At 43.9% G+C, this 18221-nt stretch overlaps 1 protein-coding gene across 4 annotated transcripts in view; it reads right to left on the reverse strand.

The window, feature by feature from the left end:
- Nucleotides 1-12997, reverse strand: part of LOC115150857 (semaphorin-3F) — a 95357-nt gene extending 82360 nt beyond the window's left edge. For 2 of the 4 annotated variants that reach the window (XM_029694603.1, XM_029694600.1), the window contains exons 1-2: nucleotides 12574-12996; nucleotides 9807-9962 (exon numbers count right to left, since the gene is read on the reverse strand). In XM_029694603.1, coding sequence (XP_029550463.1) covers nucleotides 9807-9924 — 118 coding nt within the window. In that variant the 5' untranslated portion in view covers nucleotides 9925-9962; nucleotides 12574-12996. Of the gene's footprint in view, nucleotides 1-9806; nucleotides 9963-12573 lie in introns of all 4 variants that reach the window. The other 2 variants (XM_029694601.1, XM_029694602.1) reach the window with 2 other exon arrangements.
- Nucleotides 12998-18221: the final 5224 nt, after the last annotated feature.

Consider the following 18221-nt stretch of genomic DNA (forward strand, 5'->3'; position numbering starts at 1 on the left):
GTACAGTAGGGATTTCCCAGCATGGCGAGGGAGCAACAGATGCAACAACATGGCTGTGAAACACAAGCCAGACAGACAACACTGGGCATTTCTTTTTAGGACGATCTCAGTTTCAATGAAGACAAGGCTCTAAAAGAATCAGGAACCCGAGTCCAGCGAGGATGTTCACAGGTGAAAGTCGGAGCAGTGAAGGAACACTACACACACACACACACACACACACACACACACACACACACACACACACACACACACACACACACACACACACACACACACACACACACACACACACACACACACACACCAGCAGCTCTGTTCTTGTGTGTGCTGAAAGAGATCACCACTGCCACTCCAGGAATCCCAAACACTCCACTCCCTTTGGATTTACTGCTATTCCCTTGTTAATTGAAGAGAGAAGGAAGAAAGAAGGAGTGAGAGAAAGGGGGGAGGGAGTGTGAGAAGGAGAGAGGGAGTGGGAGTAGGAGAGAGGGAGTGGGAGTAGAAGAGAGAGAGTGGGAGTAGGAGAGAGAGAGTGGGAGTAGGAGAGAGGGAGTGGGACTGGGGGGGAGAGGGTGAAGGAGAGAGGGAGTGGGAGTGGGAGAAGAGAGGGAGTGGGAGTAGGAGAGAGGGAGTGGGAGTAGGAGAGAGAGAGAGTGGGAGTAGAAGAGAGAGAGTGGGAGTAGGAGAGAGGGCTCTGCACCAGGAAACTGAGCGGCTGAGATGGGGAGGGCTATGTTTAGATGACACACTGTCACCTTCAGTTTCCCTCCCCAGAATAATCCGCCTGCTGCACTTAGGGTCCCTGCCGAGCACAGTGGGGATTGGACCTGCCTGTGTCTCCTGTTCCTCCACAGAATCTGTTTACACACTTAATGACACACACACACATGCACTCCGCACACACGCACCACCCCACAACAGATTTCCCCATGAAAGCATGAAACAGAGACTTTATCAACATCTATCATTCAGCAACTGGGCCCAGATGTGTACACACTGAGCAATGCTGCTAACTCTTATTTAACCCCAACAGATTCCAGAGAGAAGCCCCAACCCTTTATCCGCATAAAAAATGAGGGCCACCCAAGTGGTTTTTGATACATATTCTCTTAAAGACTTCATGGCTGTGGTCTCAGTATGGCATAAAAACGTGGTCTCAGCATGACTCCCTGCTTAGATAGAGGTTAATTAAAAAATAAATAAAATGGCCACATGGCCTTAGGTACTGTACTGTAAGCTTTCTGCAGACTCAAGTGCCAGCTGGCAAGATTCTGTAACAGCGATTCTATAACCCATCACTACAATGACCGCAATTCATGGGCTGTCATAAAAACTACTGTGTGCCTTTACTGACCAACACATGAAGATGTGAGACAATATTACAACCACTCCCCCATGTGTGACCCTTCTGGGATCACAAACCCCTCTAACACACCACCTGATGTGGGTGAGGGGGTAAGGGTGAGGGGGTGCAGTGGTGAGGTGGGGGGTAAGGGTGAGGGGTAGGTGTAAGATGAAGGCAGCTTTCTACATGACTAATCCTGTCAAGTAGGAAACACAGCTCTGCCCTTAGTGCTCTCACACTGTGTAAACAGATTTACAAATTGTTTTGTTTAATTACTAATCCATGGAGCTATACTGTTGGTATGCCAGCCAACCACTCACGAAGTGGGGGGGAATCATGCCACCCTCCCCTTCACCCCTTACACACCCTTACCTTCACCTCCCCTCCACTACCCCCCCTCACTTCCCCTCCCCTCCCATCTCTTCCCTTCCCTTCCACTCCCTTCCCCTCCCCTTCACCCCCTCCTGTCATGTGGACCACAGTGGAGGATCAACACTGGTTTTGGAACACGAGCTCAATCTACTGACCTCACAGCATAGAGCTTCAACAATCTCTCTCTCTCTGTCTCTCTCTCACACACACACACACACACACACACACACACACACACACACACACACACACACACACACACACACACACACACACACACACACCCACACACAATTATGTACACAAACGATATGCATCTGACAGAGTGAAACTTGCTTGCCTAACAGAAGTGACACACTTGACACGTGTATCATGAATACAAAACTCAGAGAGAAAGGCAAGACCAGGCAATGTTTCCACATATCCACTGGCCTTCATCTGCCTCTGGTTAACAACTATATTACAGATGAGCACTATGTGCCTGACACTTAGCGGGCACAGCATTTCTCACTAAATATAGCTGCTATGGGGAGAAACTGAGGTCTGGGCCAGGGCCAATGTAATAGCTTTTTTAATGCTTTGTCAGTCATTACCTCTCCACCACTGGCCTGCTAACTGTAATTAGAAAACATAGCCAAACAGATGACAGCGGTTTGGTTTCATAGATTCAACACGTCTTGTGGTCCATAGGAGTGTTATGAGCTAGGTATTCGATGTAAAGGTGTGTCTAAAAGTGTACGCTCGAGGTGCCATGAAAACCAGGGCAGATGGAGAGACAGCCATGGAAGCTGTCATGGAGCTAATAGCCTCATACACACAGCCAATTGTCCCTATATTAATGATCTTCATATGTAAACCACATTATGGGTGGTTGATGTCCTTGATTATCTTTTTGGCCTTCCTGTGACAATCTTGTGCTGTAGGTGTCCTGGAGTGCAGGTAGTTTGCCCCCGGTGATGCGTTGGGCAGACCGCACCACCTTCTGGAGAGCCCTGCGGTTGCGGGCGGTGCAGTTGCCATACCAGGCGGTGATACAGCCCGACAGGATGCTCTCAATTGTGCATCTATAAAAGTTTGTGAGGGTTTTAGGGGCCAAGCCAAATTCTTTCAGCCTTCTGAGGTTGAAGAGGCGCTGTTGCGCCCTCTTCACCATACTGTCTGTGTGGGTGGACCATTTCAGATCGTCAGTGATGTGCGCGTCGAAGAACCTGAAGCTTTCCACCTTCTCCACTGCGATCCCGGAAAGGGGCGTGCTCCCTCTGCTGTTTCCTGAAGTTATTTCCGGCTGTATGTAATAACACAAAAATAATTCTGGGCTAATAATGTAAGAAATAACACACAAAAAAACGAAATCCTGCAAAGTTTCTTGGGAGCTCGAAGCAGAGCTGCCATATCTGTCAGCGCCATCTTACCACAGGTTTTTGGAGGTACATGTGAAAGTGAAACCATTGTTGAAAAAAGAGACAGGTGGGACTTTTTCTGCAGAAAGTACAGATTGGGTCATCAGATATCGTTTCCCACAAGCAATCTTGTAGGATTTTTGTGAGGATTTAAGACCTACTTTGGAAAGAAAAACGAATGCCATTCCGGTGCACATCCAAGTGCTATCCACCCTCTGTTTTTTTGCAACAGATACTTTCCAGCGGGCGGCTTGGTGATCAGCATCTCATAGCCCTTGATGAGCCAATGTTTTTGATACAATCATCAGCAAAACCAACAGTAACACATAAAATGTTCATACACCAACAGGTTGAAGTCAAGAGGGGTTCCTTTGCCATTAATGGGTTCCCAAATTCGAATGGAACAATACCTCGCCATAAAAGCACCATCCCAAAACTATTTAAACTTTGTGGACAGAAAAGGCTTCCACTCTTTATGTGCAGGTGATAGGTAATGTGATGCTGAATGTGGTGGCAAGGTGGCAAGGTTGAACGCATGACTCATTCATTCTAACGAACAGCAATTTTGGCCTATATGCCTACAGGAGGACGCTGTTGTCACGTCTACTCCCGCTCCCTCTCCCTGGCGCTCGTTGTCGCCAGTTTACTCATTATTACGCACACTTGTCACCATCGTTACACGCACCTGCGCCTCATGAGACTCACCTGGACTCCATCACCTTCCTGATTACCTCCTCTATATCTGTCACTCCCTTTGGTTCTTTCCTCAGGCGTTACTGTTCCTGTGTTTATGCGTAGACGCTACTGTTATGTTGTCTCGGTCCATGTTTGTTGTCTTATTAAACGTTTCACCTGCACCTGCTTCTCGACTCTCAGCGTCTCCGTTACAGCTGTTGAGGATGGATGGCTTACGTGTTGCCTACTCATTTGAAGTATATTTTCCATTGCTAAAGCAACCTGAGTTGTTCTAATGGTCTTCTCTTTGCAGCTATGTGTCACGATTGTTTATAGCGAAGGACCAAGGCGCAGCGTGAGTATCGTTCCACATCTTTATTAATATGTGAAACTTGCAAGACATACAATAAACTAAAAACAAAATAACAAATCGTGACGACAGAGGTGCAACATGCACTAACTCAAAATAAGATCCCACAAACAACAGGTTGGAAAAAACTGCCTAAATATGATCCCCAATCAGAGACAACGATAGACAGCTGCCTCTGATTGGGAACCATATCAGGCCAACATAGAAATATAACATCTAGATTACCCACCCTAGTCACACCCTGACCTAACCAAAAAGATCTCTAAGGTCAGGGCATGACAGTACACCCCCCCCCCCCCAAAGGTGCAGACTCCGGCTGCAAAACCTGACTCTATAGGGGAGGGTCCGGGTGGGCATCTAGCCTTGGTGGCGGCTCCGGTGCGGGACGTAGACCCCGCTCCGCTCGCGGATCCGCCATCTTCGGTGGCGACTCTGGTTCAAGGATCATCGCCGGAAGCTCCGGACTGTGGATCGTCGCCGGAGGAACCGGACCGTGGATCGTTGCCGGGGACTGCGGACCGTGGATCGTTGCCGGGGACTGCGGACAGTAGATCGTCGCCGGCGACTCCGGACCGTAGAGCGCCGCAGAAGGTTCCAGTCTGGGAACCCCTGCTGGAGGCTCTGGACCGCAGACCGTCGCTGGAGGCTCTGGACCGCAGACCGTCGCTGGAGGCTCTGGACCGCAGACCGTCGCTGGAGGCTCTGGACCGCAGACCGTCGCTGGAGACTCTGGACCGCAGACCGTCGCTGGAGGCTCTGGACCGCAGACCGTCGCTGGAGGCTCTGGACCGCAGACCGTCGCTGGAGACTCTGGACCGCCGACCGTCGCTGGAGGCTCTGGACCGCCGACCGTCGCTGGAGGCTCTGGACCGCCGACCGTCGCTGGAGGCTCTGGACCGCCGACCGTCGCTGGAGGCTCTGGACCGCCGACCGTCGCTGGAGGCTCCGGGTCTTGGATCGTCACTGGAGGCTGCGGGCCTTGGATCGTCACTGGAGACTCCGGGCAGTAGATTGTCACTGGAGGCTCCGGGCCGTGGACCGTCACTGGAGGCTCCGGGCCATGGACCGTCACTGGAGGCTTATTGCCATGGATTGTCACTGGAGGCTTCGGGCCGTGGATTGTCACTGGAGGTTCCGGACCATGGACCGTCTCAGGAGGTTCCGGACTGTAATCCAACTCAGAAGGTTCCGGACTGTAAGCCGTCTCAGGAGGTTCCGGACTGTAAGCCATCTCAGGTGGTTCCGGACTGTGGACCGTCTCAGGAGGTTCCGGACTGTGAAACGTCGCTGGAAGCTCTGGACCGCAACAACGATAGACAGCTGCCTCTGATTGGGAACCATATCAGGCCAACATAGAAATATAACATCTAGATTACCCACCCTAGTCACACCCTGACCTAACCAAAAATAGAGAATAAAAAGATCTCTAAGGTCAGGGCGTGACACTATGTTTTTATTTTTACTGGTCAAGCCACAACTGAGCGAGCTGAATAAAATCTAATGTTATATTCAATCTCTGATATTACATGACTAATGCCATACTCGGCCTACTGCCACAATCAGTTAAATATCAAATTATTAGTGTGCATGTAAACAAACATACTCAGGAGTTCAGGATGAGACAACTTTGTCCTCTAATGTATTCCTAAGTGAATACTTGGGCTATTGTCTGTACTCTGTATCAATGTTGTAATGGTTTAAACATTGACTAGTGGAGGCAGTGAGAGGGCACCACTGGGGGATTAGCTGAAAGACGAACTGGCACTCAGATTTATAAAAAGGAAAACAACTATTGCTAAACAGCATGTATTAAGCTGCTTTTTATACATGTTTTTTAAATCCTTCTCTGTTGTTGTTCAGGTTCTAAGGCGTTAACCCAGAAAAACACTGGCAAATAACACTTTAGATTACAGATACATTAATACTGTCCTTCAAGGGCACTGCCATTCCTGAGTGCAGGGACTTTAGCCCTGAAGGGGAGTTTTTAACCCCAGCAGCACCCGAAATAGAAAGTCTGCTGCTACCCCAGGCATGGATGGGGAGGATGCAGATGACAACTGTGAATGAAAGACAGGGGCAGTCATTCAGTGTAGATTCCTCCTGCTTTGAGACACCTACCGCTGGCATTCCTGACCCCAACCACGGTGGTAACAGTGACCCCTTCCGGTGGATTTGGTCCTGTATGCCAATGGGGGAGTAATGGGATGTCACGGCATTCCCACCATGGTCCATAATTCCAGGGACTGCACTGGAGAACAGCCGTTTCAAATGTCATTAACCCCTTCAGGGAAAAGGTGAAAGGGAGAGTAAAGGTGCATGCATAACTTCTCGCTAGCATTTAATGGGAAGCTAGAAACAGCAAACACAACCAATTATATGTGAGTATACACACCAGTGTGCTTCATGGTCTTATCAGCACGTTTCTAGTAATGGTGGTTGCAGGAGAGGGCTATGTCACCTTCACAGCCATGGTCATGTTATTTACAACTGTGGTGGCTCTTGACCCTGTGCCTTTTACAATAACATTAAACAAAAGCTGACGTTCTATAAGAGTACAATAAGCATTTAGTCAGTTATAGTAAGCCACGTATTTACCAGCGCAGCTGTAGCCAGGGTTCACGTGTGGTTTAAGACCTCAAAAGGCAGAGCTATAAGCATGAATTTAGATCCGTAATGCATGAGCAGAAATGTGTCAGAGGGGGAATATGGGCCAACATAGTAAGGTTACACTTATCTGTGATGCAGGGGAATTCTATGCCAAAACATAATGGAGAAACTTCCCTGGAGCAATGCCTAGCAGTGCATTTGTTCTTCCAAATGATTTGTCATTCTCCATGGGTATTGTCAAACTGTGACACGGAACGAGTAATCTGTCGAAGTACACAGATACATCTGTTGTAGTCTTTAAATGGATTTACAAGGGGCCTTGCATGTAAACAATAACCTAGTAGTTGTCACATTGGAGGCCTGTATTCTCTCACACAATCCTTTTGCATGGCAGTAAACCCAATCTGGAATAATGCCTTTACACTCCATTTATTACATAAATATAGAACTGTGTTGGTCATCGAGTTCCGTAGAAAGGAATATTATTTTTTGGCTCAGGCACACAGAGTTACGGCAGATTTCACTCCCTATGAATTCCCCCTGGCTCGGAACTCAACTTTCATCCTTAAAATACGGTCATTGGGGAAAGGCTCAAACTAATTCACTGTTTTTAGTGCAATTGATTATCTATGGCGACTAACTTCTCTTTATGCCTAAGTTAGGTTGGCAATTTAGACAAGCTGTGCGGTATTGATTACACAGATTCCTATAAGCTCTCCTAACTGAAGCGGATTTCACAGCTCTGGCTATCAAAGTCCTTCACCCTGGCTGTGATCCTGCAGGGCAGGAGACAGTTATAAGCCTGACCAAAGTCTATTTTTCCAAGGCTCTTACCTCATGCTTTCGCTAGCTACAGAGGAGTATCCTTTTGATGGCTACACTTCCTCACTGTGGTTCATATCAAGTTACATAATTTAGCTCCAAAACATACTGTATGTGCAGTACATAAGCATTTCTAACTATCAAGCATTAGAGTGAATGTCTTGAGACATACTAACACATCTGCATTTAATGGACACTCAGTCAGTAGACCAGACTGTGGATCATAGATGGTGTTCCCCGGGGAAACATTTAAGTGAAGAACAAAATAAAGGGGAAATGGAAAAAAAACAATTAAGAGGTTCTTGATTTACTCTCCACATGTGTACGACCTGTTTTAATGGGGAAGTGAGGGCCTCTTGAGTAAGAGGTCACGGTCCTTAAACCGTCTCGGGAGAAACAGAGTTAATCAGTTTTTGGCAGGCAACCAACTTCGTAATATTGAGAGACCGGACCGTCAGGTAACCAAGAGAGGGATGTAAGCTTAAAGTTTTTAACTTGAGATATGTTTAATATGATACAGCACCTTTATACGGCACGTTCATAATGAGTACATTCTAGCAAAAGATATATATCATTATCAACTTCATGCTGTGCCCATATCCAAAACATCTAAGGGTGCTATAGAGAGAATCTAAAACTTGTTGCCAACAATCTAGTAACCTAAATTGCTGGCCAATAGTCAATGTATTCTTGCAACTGAAGTGAAGAATTAAAACACTATGATACATAGGTGAGGTTACCAAGAGATTAGAAAAACAATTAAGTGCATTTCATTTCACAATATTTAAAGGTAAAACGCTCTCTCCGGAGCTTTGGAGAAAAGCAGAGTCAGTAGACTGTGAAATGCATGTTGACTGGGGAGAAAAACAAACAGGTAAGCAAGAGAGCCAGGTTCTCCTCTGTCTTCTCGTCAGCTAAACAATACTGCTATAGTAAGCTGGTTTAACAGAAATTAATGACTCTTTAAGAGTCTTGCAGGTGAATAAAGAACTGGCTACAATTCCAACTACATACTTCTGAGAAAAAGATTTGAATAAAAAGTAATCCATTCTAAGAAAGGCATTGAACCGAAAAAACGAAAGACCAACCTACAGTTGAGTAAAAGCAATATATTTGCAGATATTGAACTAGAGAACTGGGTAAATAATATTTGGAAAAAAACATGAAAGAATTGCTGAGCTCTGGATACGGGCTCAGTGATATGTAAAATCCGACTTGATTAAAAAGGGAAATAACCTTTAGTAGTGAACTGTGCCAGTCCAGTTAATTAAGTCAACTGGTGCTGTGGAGACAGCCTAGGGAAACGAAAGGCAAAGCAAACAGGGGCACTGCTCAGTCCCTTAGCTCTGCTTCGGCTGCTAATCGCAGGCTATATCTGAGAGTGGGACAGACCTTAGGGACAGACAGCGCTCTGCTTGGCTGAACCAGGCAATTTGCTCTCAGTAATACCCGCTACCTGCTCCCTCCCTCCCTACCCCACCTCATCTACATGACCACTGAAGTGCATGAACAAAGCCCTGAGATGTGTCGTTCTGTAGAGGGGCCCCCAATCTGATAATGACCATGATAGTTTCATTATTACATGCTAATATGCTGCAGGCGACGTCTTTTTAATGCATCTCTTTCACCTTTAGATTGTTCCTTCTCCATTACAAAAACATCAGAGAATCGAAACATGTTGATTCAAGGACACCTTAGAACTAGCATTCTGTACCAGATGCAAAAGGCTTCTCAAAAATAAACTGTTGTCTTTGTTAACCTCAATTTGAACCATTTTTTCTGTCTTTGTTTATGTTTTTAATTATTCGTACATACAGTCAAGTGGAAGCAGCTGCTGAGAATTACCATGCCAGGATGTTTAAGAGGGGAAGCAAATTAGCATCGCATGATTTGTTAGTGGTCACTGGGACGGGTCTGCGGTGTAACCTGAGAGTCTGAGTTCTTCCTATGGAATCTAGAGCACTTATCAAAGCCAGAATCATCCCATTTATCTGATTATCAACTCATCAGTCACACATAAGGGTGCACACACACACATTGCAGAGTAGCAGAAAACAGCAAATGAGGCGATTCTTTTAAAGACGATACACAGAGCTATTAGAGGAGAGCGCTGCATGAATGCAAGACACCACGTAGAAACCACTAGCACAAAACACTAAACAGATAGGGATGTGGTTGGGGGAGAAATAGACCAGAGACGTTTGCCTCTTACCTTTGAAGGAGATGAAGACGCGGGGTGCAGCATGAGGGTCGATGATGTTGTGGTTGCACAGAGCCCCGACAACCAGGGCCAGGAGCATGTGGACCGTCCACAGACTGTCCAACAGCATGGTAAACCAACCTCCAGGAATAGAACGATCGCAGAACACTGGAGGAAAGAAGAGGTCAACAATTAAAGAGTTAAAAACTTCCGCTGCCAAAAGCTTTACACATTATAACACAGCGTCCTTGAGTGTAGATCTCGAAACGTTGGTCTTCATGAGAGCTTCTTTGTGAGAGATGTGAACATCTGAAGTACATCACTGACGTTCAGGGATTTTAACCAGACCATTGGGACCTAAGCCTTTCGAAAGTAGAGAATCTAGCCTTTTAGATTTCTAAACAATTCCATTTGGCAAGAGTCATATTTGACCTGTATGTCTGTGTGACACAATGATAGGAACATCAAGCTGGTATCATCCACTGTCCTGCACTACTCTGTAATTATGTACTGTAGTCACCTAATTTAAGGTTCTGCCTTGTCTTCTTCACACAATATACCTTGTTTTCACACAATTCAGTGTGACAAATGATTGTCACTGATGTAATCTCATCTCTACAAAGGACAATACGGTACTGAAGATAAATAAAATCAGTCTTGCCAGAACCACTGGGACTGTTGATTGAAACTGTATATAACATGTAATTAAATTGTGTAATGGAGCCAGCCACATCAAACAGGAATGTGCAATAAACTCACGTTATAAAGGGTAAGCAGAATACTGCATGCTTCTTTATGGGTATACAGGGTTGCCTAGAAACGTTATTTAAAAAATCTACAAATTGGTCTTATTTCATGGCTTTAACAGTGTAGGACAGATGCCACTGTAATTATGTTCACCATAATAAAGCATGGATCCACAGATATTGAGGCTTGGATAAAAGGTAAATGCCCTTATGGACACTGCCAACCTTCATATTCTCCTAATTCCCACAGGCAAGGAGCTATTGTGCTAATACTTCAGCTGTAACAGGGAGCTTCTCTGTCGGCCATCTAACCACTCTGCATGTGATTGCCAGAGGGCACATTTTAAAGGGCACTTCCACCACAAACACAAACTCAACATGTAGACTGCTGGAGAGCTGGAGGGTTGGTTAGGGGGATTTATGAGTATAAGCATCAGCTCAAACCTCAGCTATTTATGGGCAATTTGTTAACTGGCCAGCTGTTTATTCTGAGTCAAGGGCAGATATATTTACACAATTCAATTAAACAACAGACTTTTTACAAATTACATTTCAACACACACCACATAGGCAGACACAAAACACACATACAGGCTGTCACACACACAAAGGGATGACTTTCCACCTGATTTGATTATCTAAACAGGTCGATCTAATGTATTCATCTTTACATTCTTGAAGAAAGTGCAAGAAGTGTAATTGCAGTGTAATAGCGTGGGCCACGGTAAAACATATTTGGCGCCTAATACAGGAATCAAGGTCAGTAGCCTTGACATGGCTCTAATCAAAGGATCAACCATGTATAATAAACATGACATCTACATTAAGGCAACGTATCCCCCACCCCATCAGTTCATTGGCATTTTGAACGCTTCCTCGTTTATTCATTTTATCAAGACCATTCCTATACAAGGTGAGTGTTGACCAATTGTCTTATCGCAGTTATTGCATGTGTTTTAGACAGCAAAACTTAACTTATTGCTATATTGTGAGTCAAGAGTCAAGACAATCGCCATGTTGAGCATGATTTACAAGCGCAGGGTGGTAAAGACCACTATTAAAACGCGCTTTCAGCCAATCACCCTCCCTGCTTGGTCCAGCCGCGCTTGTAAATTCAGGGGTCTATAGGGGATCGTATTCCAAGAGTAGCCTACATTTGTGCGTGTTCCCAATTATTTGGAAATTAGCTATTTTTCCCTTTCAGGCGTGGATAGGCTAAATATTGCATTGCTTTTCTTAGAGACATTTGTGCGCTGTTAATGATTTATGCGCTTTTACCAGCAGCAAAATAAACTTTGTGGATGACTAAATCCATCCCGTCCGTATTTTTATTCTAAAAAGAAAGCACCTAGGCTATTACAAAACCAATTTGAAGAATTTTTGAATTGTTATGCTATTTTGAAAACACTTCAGCTGTCAAATTCCAGTGCGAACAAAGCAATAGGCTATGAATAAGTAGGCTGCAAATTGAATTAGATCATATCGAGAAATATTTCCCTAATTTCACATCAACACTATCCGTGTTGGGCTGCGAGAGATAAAGCTATACATTTTTCTGATTTTAAAGCTGTAAACAATCTGAACCTGGTAGGAGTTCATGCGCAACTTGCAAGAGTGCATATAATAAATTCAAATTTCTAATTTAAAGCACGTTAAAACTCACTGACATTAACTATAATATTTAGTTCGATGTTTATAACAAAGTCTAAGTGTCCAAATATTACTGTCACACTTTCAAATGCAAAAGTTCATTATTAGAATTGAAATAGCCTCATGATGGTTTTCACAAGGCTAATTAAGCCTAATCAAATGAACATGTTTAACGGTTACAATGCCAGTACAGAACTTATTAAAACCATTTTGTCACAGTTATTTTGATGTAACCAAATACCCCATGCAACACACCAGTAAATTAAACAGCATAGGTCTACCTCTCACAGTAATATAAAGTCAATGAAAAATGACAGTGCTGTGCGAGCCAATTGCAGGCTGTTTGAATGCAAATCATTAACGTTATAAATAATTTGGCATACCTGATTCTCACTTTACTCTCCACAAATAACTTTGTGTCCAAGTCCAACCTTACAAGTCATCGAAGAAACCAACAGAATTCCACGGAACAGTTCGCCTCAATTCTCCAAGTTTAAAATGAATAAGATCCGGGGTGCCGTGGCCCGGTTGCAGGAGTCCTTATAGAGATACACCTGGAGCACGGTGTGTTTACCGCTGCCCAGTCCAATGCTCATGAGGCGCAGCTGAAAATATCGTCTCTCCAAGTAAATCTCCTGTAAGTTTAATAACCAGAAGTTGTGACAAGTCCAATGTGACAGCTCCTTCAAAATTGTAAATTTAAAGAATTCCTCGTCTGAAACTCGGCTAAACATGCAGCCAGTGTTACTGGTGAAAGTGTATTCGCTCCTGACTGCTGGGGAAACGCGCTGGCAGGTGGATGCAATGGCCATTTGCGTAAAACACACCCACAGGGCGGGAAGGAACTTAGCTGCCACCGCCCATTCCTCCAGCATCTAGATGAGCAGGCGTTTAGAAAATATCGGAGTATTGTGGTGATTAACTGGACAACAGTGGCCCTCAAACCAGATTGCTTCCACAATTATGAAAAACACACACATTTAAGGCTTTTGCTTTGATAGTGTGTTACCAATGTATATGACCTTAAACCTATATTATAAACTCTTTTCGACATATATTGTAATTACAGTGAACACTTACAATTTAGTCATTTTACAATTTAGTCATTTAGTCATTTAGCAGACACTCTTATCCACAGCGACAGCAATTAGGTTTAAGTGCCTTGCTCAATGGCACATCACCTAGCCGGCTCAGAGATACTAACCAGCACCCCAACGTTCTTAATCGCTAGGCTACCTGCCGCCCCTACTAGCCTACACATTGTTATAGCCTACGTGTAGACCTTACCTGCTCACAGGGCATACTGCCTTAGTCTGTATGATAATGATATGAGAAGAAAATCAGAGATGAATCCGTAATTAAGAAGAATAAATCACTTACCTATGATGGAGCATACTGTACCTGACTGCAATAACATCTTGGTCTTTGACACGTTTCCCTGAACAATTTCTTTGATGTTGGAATGTAGGTGTGGTGTATGGACACAAATGAAGACAGACAGCCACTAACAATATAGCAGGAAGGCACATATCTTGCCATACATCAACAAGAATGAAGTTCAAACACAGGTACATGAATATTGTTGCATGACTGGAACGTCAGACTTTTGGCAGATTTACATTAGGTCTGTATATTATAGGCAGTATTTCATTACACAAAACAGGAGTAGCATACCGTATTGCTATTACAGCTGAGACAAACTGACAAGATGACCTTCAAACAAAGGTCAATAAAACATTCACCTTCAAATATTCTACACTCACCTTTGAACGGCTCCTTTCAATTGTCAACAAATCAGAGACTTTCTTATGGAACAGCAGTGACTTATCCTGTAACACAGAAATACGTATTCCAATGTTACAAAATAGTCCTCGAAACTGTAATGGATATGAAAAATATGTTAGAGAAAGTAACCTCTAACATCTTTATGTTTTCAGCACTTGGGAATGGGAATTACTCAAAAACCTGTTATTCTATTTCTTCCTTTGGAATGAATATTACCATGTCTGACTCAGACTATTGAGAGGGTGTTTGTTTGCTTTGAATCAACTGCCTGTCTGTATTATTTCCATCTCCCGTCTCACCGACAGCCAGCATCGTACCATCTGCCACCCTCACATGAAATGTGGAAGGAAAATATTCAACAGGATTTGGCTGAGTATACACTTCCTAATAATGTGCTGTATATTCCTACGGATTTCAATGCTTGTCCAATCCACAAGTGGTATGAAGTATACTTCTTTTTTTTTTGTACTGGAACTTCATGCACGAAGAAAAATAGACAAATGAAGACCTATTGCAAATCACTGGTAATGCACATGTTGCATATGTTCAGTTCGCTACCTCTGTGGCCATGGATACTGTGTGAGATCACATACTAACTTGTCCTTTAAGCCTTTAAACCTCATTCACATCTCTTTCCAAATAATGTTTGACTTTTACTTTCACTAATGTGACTGAAGACAGAGCACCTTAACAGGTGCTGATTACTAACCCCATTGCAAATGTCAGAAATTACAATGTTATCTTCGTCATGTACTTATGATGATAATTTGAATAATACTTTTCAGAGGGCAGCTGATGTAATTTATTTAACAGCGATGAGGAAATTACCATTAAAATTGTTACTTTCCCCTTTCAAACTGATAGAACTTAATATATTCATTGAGTTATTGCTTATAAAGAATTGTTCATTTTCAAAAGGAGACTCATTCTTTTCACCGTCCTTTCCTACCTGCATTATCAGTTCCTTATTCAATCTCATCCCTTTAAATGTCATGCATTAGTTTCTCAATAAAGCCTGCCAATGACTTCAAAGAAGTTAGCTAGAAGTGTCAGGATGGAATCAATGTGGTCAAAAGAAACTGTCCTTCCCAAGTATTCACACATACAAAGCCATGCCATTCACTCTATACTCCTGAATCTCCAATCTATTCTGGCCTTCCATAAAGGTCCTTTTACAAATCCACTTGGCAGAGGTAAAATGAAAAAGATCTCCCTGATGATTCCAAGTTGACTTCTTCCTCTTCATCTCTTCAGGCAAGGTCTGACAAGTTATCTGTTCACTGAGGGTGAGAATGGATTTGCTGGCTGAGATGAGAAGCAAGCCTGAGAGTCCTGCAAAGCCATCTCTACATTCTTCTCCCCATCCAGTCTTCACGCTTAAAGACGAAAGTTGGGGGTGTCAGATCTAGTTCCACTCTGCCCATTTCGGAGTTGTGCTTTTCTGCTTGATAGAAATCCAAGATGACTTGTGCAAGTTTTGCCGCCAACATGACTTTTTAAGTGGGCCTGAACTATAATATTTTTTATAAAATCTTGCCAGCACACGATTTAATGATGCTGTTGACATCTATCTAAGTGGTGTATGACGTTGTTTTTAGTGTTCTGCGGAATACGCTGCATTCCAAATGGAGTGTGCAATACCTGCTCAGGGCCACTGACTGCCTTTGGGGCTCAAATGTAGGGCTAGCATTGGACACCACACTGCAGAGTTCCAGGGATCATCCACATTGTGTAGGCTTATTGTGTAGGGAGATGTAACACCCCTGGTGCATGTCTCACTCTCCACTCTTTGTGACTGCATGCGATCCAGTGCTGCTGGCGTTCTGCTGAGCAATGCAGGGTTCAGAATCCACCTCGAGTCGGTGCTGCTGAGCTGAAAGGTGTAGTTGTCAGCCCTGAACTCTGTCTCTGGCTGAATGTTTCAGGCAAGTTGTGGGTGGGAAATGTTTTCGCCATTTTGTGAGACAAGCATGAGGTGTTTTGTTCATCCTGGAAATGGGTATTGCAGTTTCCACATGCTGTGTTGCCATGTCAATGGACGTTTTCTTAGCAGTGGTGTTTTTGTCATTTTGGGGAAATTCCAACTCATTGGTATTTTACAATATCTATCATTCACATATGAACCTGGTGTGGTTGTGATATGCTGTGTTGGCACATGCTGTCTCTACATGCTGTGTTGCCATTTCAATGAATGTTTTCTTGGTACATAATGCTGGTGAGTCTTCAACACCAAGATAAGGAGGCGTAAACCCCTCCTGCTATGTTTTGTGAGTTGATGTTAATTAATACAGAGATAATTTCTCTTTGCTCTCCTCTTTTGTGTTCAGAGAAAGACACATATCATAACCCCATGGGTTGTTCTGCCCTGAAAACAGGAAGTCAACAGGACAATATTGACCCTGTTCCATTGTCATAACAAAGGGAATTCCAATCACAAAACACTCTGTTTCGGGATGTCTACCTCATTGCTTGGCAACTAGTCCCAAGTGTAAAAATCATGACATCATATAACTCATGAGAGTTTTAAGTCCTTCTCAATAAGCCTAAAGGTAAAGCATAATCACAAACACATCACCAAGGGAGAAACAATGTTAAAAGGAAAAAAGTTTGGCTCGACATATGCCTATTTCATTATACGCTATTGGTCTTCGGCTATGTGTTTAACATTGAACCTTCTAACCTAGAACCCAGAACTACACACACACACACACACACACACACACACACACACACACACACACACACACACACACACACACACACACACACACACACACACACACACACACTTTAAACACCCCATGCTCCGTTGAGACCCCTCTTTCAAAGTCATTGAGATCTCTTCTTCTAGTCATGGTAGCCAAAATAATGGGCAACTGGGCATTTTTACTCAAGACCCTAAACACAGAAAGAGATTGCCCTGTTGAGTTTCAGGACTGCACATGTGGTAATCTTTCAACTTCAGTAGAAAAGCTTTAACCTTATGGTGTGACGAGATATGACAAAAAGCCTGACTCTTTGCTGGTGTGAAGTCAATGTTCTCAGAGTTATTTGCATTTAAATGGGAAAAGAAGATATTGCAGTAGACAGCATCTCACCTTGATCATGGAAGAAACTTTTTCCTATACTGCTTATAGGAAAGACCAGGGTCTAGAGTGAGAGTTTTTGGAAAAGTGTTTATATTTTCGTTGGTATGCACATAGACGTGCCTCAGGTCTAATGAAGGACAGTCAGAAGTACTTCAGCTGAAAATACTTTTGAAATTAAACACACATACACTATGAATCCACCTGGGATGATGTGTAGAAGCAAGTGAGCGAGCAAGAGTGAGTGCGAGAGTAAGCAAGATAGCGAGCGATTGGCTGAGAGAGGGAGTGAGTGTGGCCTGGCAGCGGTGTTGAACAAGCCGACTGGCCGTGTGATGGCCCCTTTAGCAACAGACCACAACCCTCTGCAGCTCATACCACACAACCGTGCCTGTTTGTACAGCTGCCCCCTCAGCTTGACCAGTGCCAAAAATCAACTACATTTCAAAGATGATATGTATTGATAATGTTCTCTGAATGCACGTAATAGCATGGTACTCACAAGAACACTAATGTTACAGGACCACCTTCTTTTCCCCGTACCTGTGGTTGGAGTGATTGAGCAACAGTTTCCCCTGTTGTTTTTGGCAGAGGGTTGAGCCCTGCATGCAGCACATCTCCCTACCTCCTTCCCTCCCTCCCAGACTGGATGCAGCCCCCCATGTTTCCTTACTGCCAGTCTCTCATTGGAGCCACAACCCACTGTGGCCAGAACCATTTGAAGGAATGGCTTTGATTTCCTTCCACCTTTCACACATCAAATAGGGAAGTAGTACTATAAACTGCTCTCGTCTAAGCTGCACAAATATACCAGTGTCCCAGTGAGACTACTAGACCACTTCCTAATGTGTATGTGTGCACGCACGTGTCTGTGTGTGTATGTGTGTGTGGAGGAAGAGGTGACTTAATTTTTACCCAGGACTGCCCTACATCAATGTTGAAATATGTCTAAAGTAAATAGTCTGTCCTTTAATAAAATCACAACTCTACAGTGCTAGGATGGAGAACATATCAATGCACACAAACTAAATGTTCCGCAATAAACCTCTGTTCTTAAGGGCAGGTCCTCAACTGCAAATTCTGTGGCCATTCTTGGCTGCTAAAGTCAAGGGGCAGAAATGTAAACAAATAATCCGTCTTCCAAAGTTTGAGTGGTGATT

This window comes from Salmo trutta, chromosome 16 (assembly GCF_901001165.1).
Source record: "Salmo trutta chromosome 16, fSalTru1.1, whole genome shotgun sequence".
In the NCBI taxonomy this organism is placed as follows: domain Eukaryota; kingdom Metazoa; phylum Chordata; class Actinopteri; order Salmoniformes; family Salmonidae; genus Salmo; species Salmo trutta.